The 2175-nt window shown below is 41.7% G+C and overlaps 1 protein-coding gene across 1 annotated transcript; it reads left to right on the forward strand.

The window, feature by feature from the left end:
* The first annotated feature begins 579 nt into the window (after positions 1–579).
* Positions 580–1551, forward strand: LOC132583403 (olfactory receptor 14A16-like). The gene has a single exon (XM_060255050.1). It carries the CDS (start codon positions 580–582, stop codon positions 1549–1551), a length of 972 nt encoding a protein of 323 aa, XP_060111033.1.
* The last annotated feature ends 624 nt before the right edge of the window (positions 1552–2175 follow it).

The following is a 2175-nucleotide window of genomic DNA, read 5'->3' on the forward strand; positions in this document are numbered from 1 at the left end:
TTGATGTTGATTGGAATGAGGGAAATATCTTTACTAGTTTATCCGTTTAATCATTGTTTCAAGAGACATAAACTCTCTGGACAGTTTAATGTAAATCACATACACAGTTTAGGACAATAGCTTCCATCTTTTACTGCAGCAGTCATAATTTTGCATTTTGGGGGTGGGGGTCCTTTGCAACCACACTGAAGTGTTGTCACTGCAGTCCGTTGTATACAAGGGAAATTGTTCCAATATTCCAGTATTCAGTTTTGATCAGTGACTATATCTCAGTGCTTCAAGAAGTTTCCAGAGCACCAATGCATATAGAGAACTCTGTTCTAAAACATCTATTTCAACTTTTCTGTTGCGAAGAAAAGAGGGAGGAGACCACTCTGATCATGCAAAAAGGCTATGCCGTTGATCACATACAAAATCTAGATGGAGGCAGGACTGTATGTAGTAAAGAAGAGAATTGGGTGAAACTGAGCACTCCCCCCCCAAAAAAATAGCTTATGTCAGACAATCCTCTTCATTAATAAAATCTGAATCAATCTTTCATTTTTCCCCCCTCAACAGCAATCCAGTTCTTGCAAGGAAATGCCCAATTCAAGCACTTTTAATACTTTCCTTCTTCTAGGTTTCTCTGACAGCTGGGAACAAAATGTACTGTATTTCATTCTTTTATTATTGATTTACTTGTCAGCTCTGACAGCAAACTTTCTCATCATTTCAGCTGTGTCCCTTGACCAACAGCTACATACTCCTATGTACTTTTTCTTGGTGAATTTATCTGTTGTTGATCTGGGAGCCGTATCTGTCACCATCCCAAATGCCATGATTAATTCCCTCCTGAACACCTGGGAGATTTCGTATTCTGGATGTGTCGCACAAGTGTATTCCTTGTTCATTTTCCTTGCATCAGACATGTTCCTCCTTACAGGCATGGCCTATGATAGATATGTCGCCATCTGTGACCCACTGCACTATGAGACAGTCATGGATAGAAAAGTCTGCATCAAGATGGCGGCCAGTGCATGGGTTGCTGGTCTTCTTTACTCAGGTTTACATACTGGTAGCACTTTTGCCATCACTTTCTGCTCCAACATAATCAACCAGTTCTTCTGTGAGATCCCACAGCTACTGAAAGCATCTTGTGATAATCTGTACCTCATTGAATTTGGGGTAGTTGTTTTCAGTGCATTTGTAGCCTTCTCTTGCTTTATTTTCATAATTGTTTCCTATGTGCACATTTTCAAGTCGGTGCTCAAAATCCCCACCACACAAGGAAGAAACAAAGCTTTCTCAACATGTTTACCCCACCTTATTGTGGTCTCCTTGTTTAGCAGCACTGGAGGCTTTGCCTACCTGAAGCCAACCTCACCATCCCCTTCAGATTTGGATCTGGTAGTAGCTGTACTGTATTCTGTGGTACCTCCACTGATGAATCCAATTGTCTATACAATGAGGAACAAGGCAATCAAAACTGCACTATGGAAAATGTTTCAATGTGGCATTTATTTCAGGAAGAAAAGCAAGGCTTCCCCTTATCAATCTGGTTCCCTAGCATAATTTGTCCAGGATTTCCATAGCCAAAAATTCACTGAGAAAGGAAGGGAATAGATGTTTGCCTGCTGTCATGCTAGGTTCTGGCCCTTTCTGCACTCACAACTTACTGCAAAGTATCAAAGCAGTTAACCTTTTAAACTTGACTTCGGATTTCTGTTCTTGTCATCCCCACCCATCTTTCACCATCCAGTGTACTTATACCGTGGCTCCAATTCAAAAGCCACACTTCCCAGAACTGGATTGGAACATTGCTTGTAATGTGTGTGTGTAGCAGTGTGGCATTCAGTTGTTTTTTTGTAAATTGTGATTGCCCTATGAGCAGTGGGAGATGGCAGCAGCCTGCATGGAGCTGTCTGGCTAGGTTGTACAGAGGTATTTTTTAAAAAAATAAACTTCTGCTTTTGTGTCCCCTCTTCTCTTAGCTGCTGCTGGTGGGGTTCTGTCTGAGTGGATGCTGGGGATGTTGAGATAGCTAATGCTTTCTTTCTCCACCAAACCAAGTTTAGTGATCAAACTACGCAGGGCTGGTCCTAGACTGTCTGGAAACCTAAGCAAGGCTAACTTCTGGTCCCCACCCACCCTGCACTAACCAGTTTTCAAAAACAGATGAATTGTGGGAAAAATAAA

Source organism: Heteronotia binoei, chromosome 15 (assembly GCF_032191835.1).
Source record: "Heteronotia binoei isolate CCM8104 ecotype False Entrance Well chromosome 15, APGP_CSIRO_Hbin_v1, whole genome shotgun sequence".
Classification (NCBI taxonomy): Eukaryota; Metazoa; Chordata; class Lepidosauria; order Squamata; family Gekkonidae; genus Heteronotia; species Heteronotia binoei.

Excerpts from the sequence above, each read along its gene's own strand:
- LOC132583403 (XM_060255050.1), top strand. The coding sequence starts at position 580 with ATGCCCAATTCAAGCACTTTTAATACTTTCCTTCTTCTAGGTTTCTCT.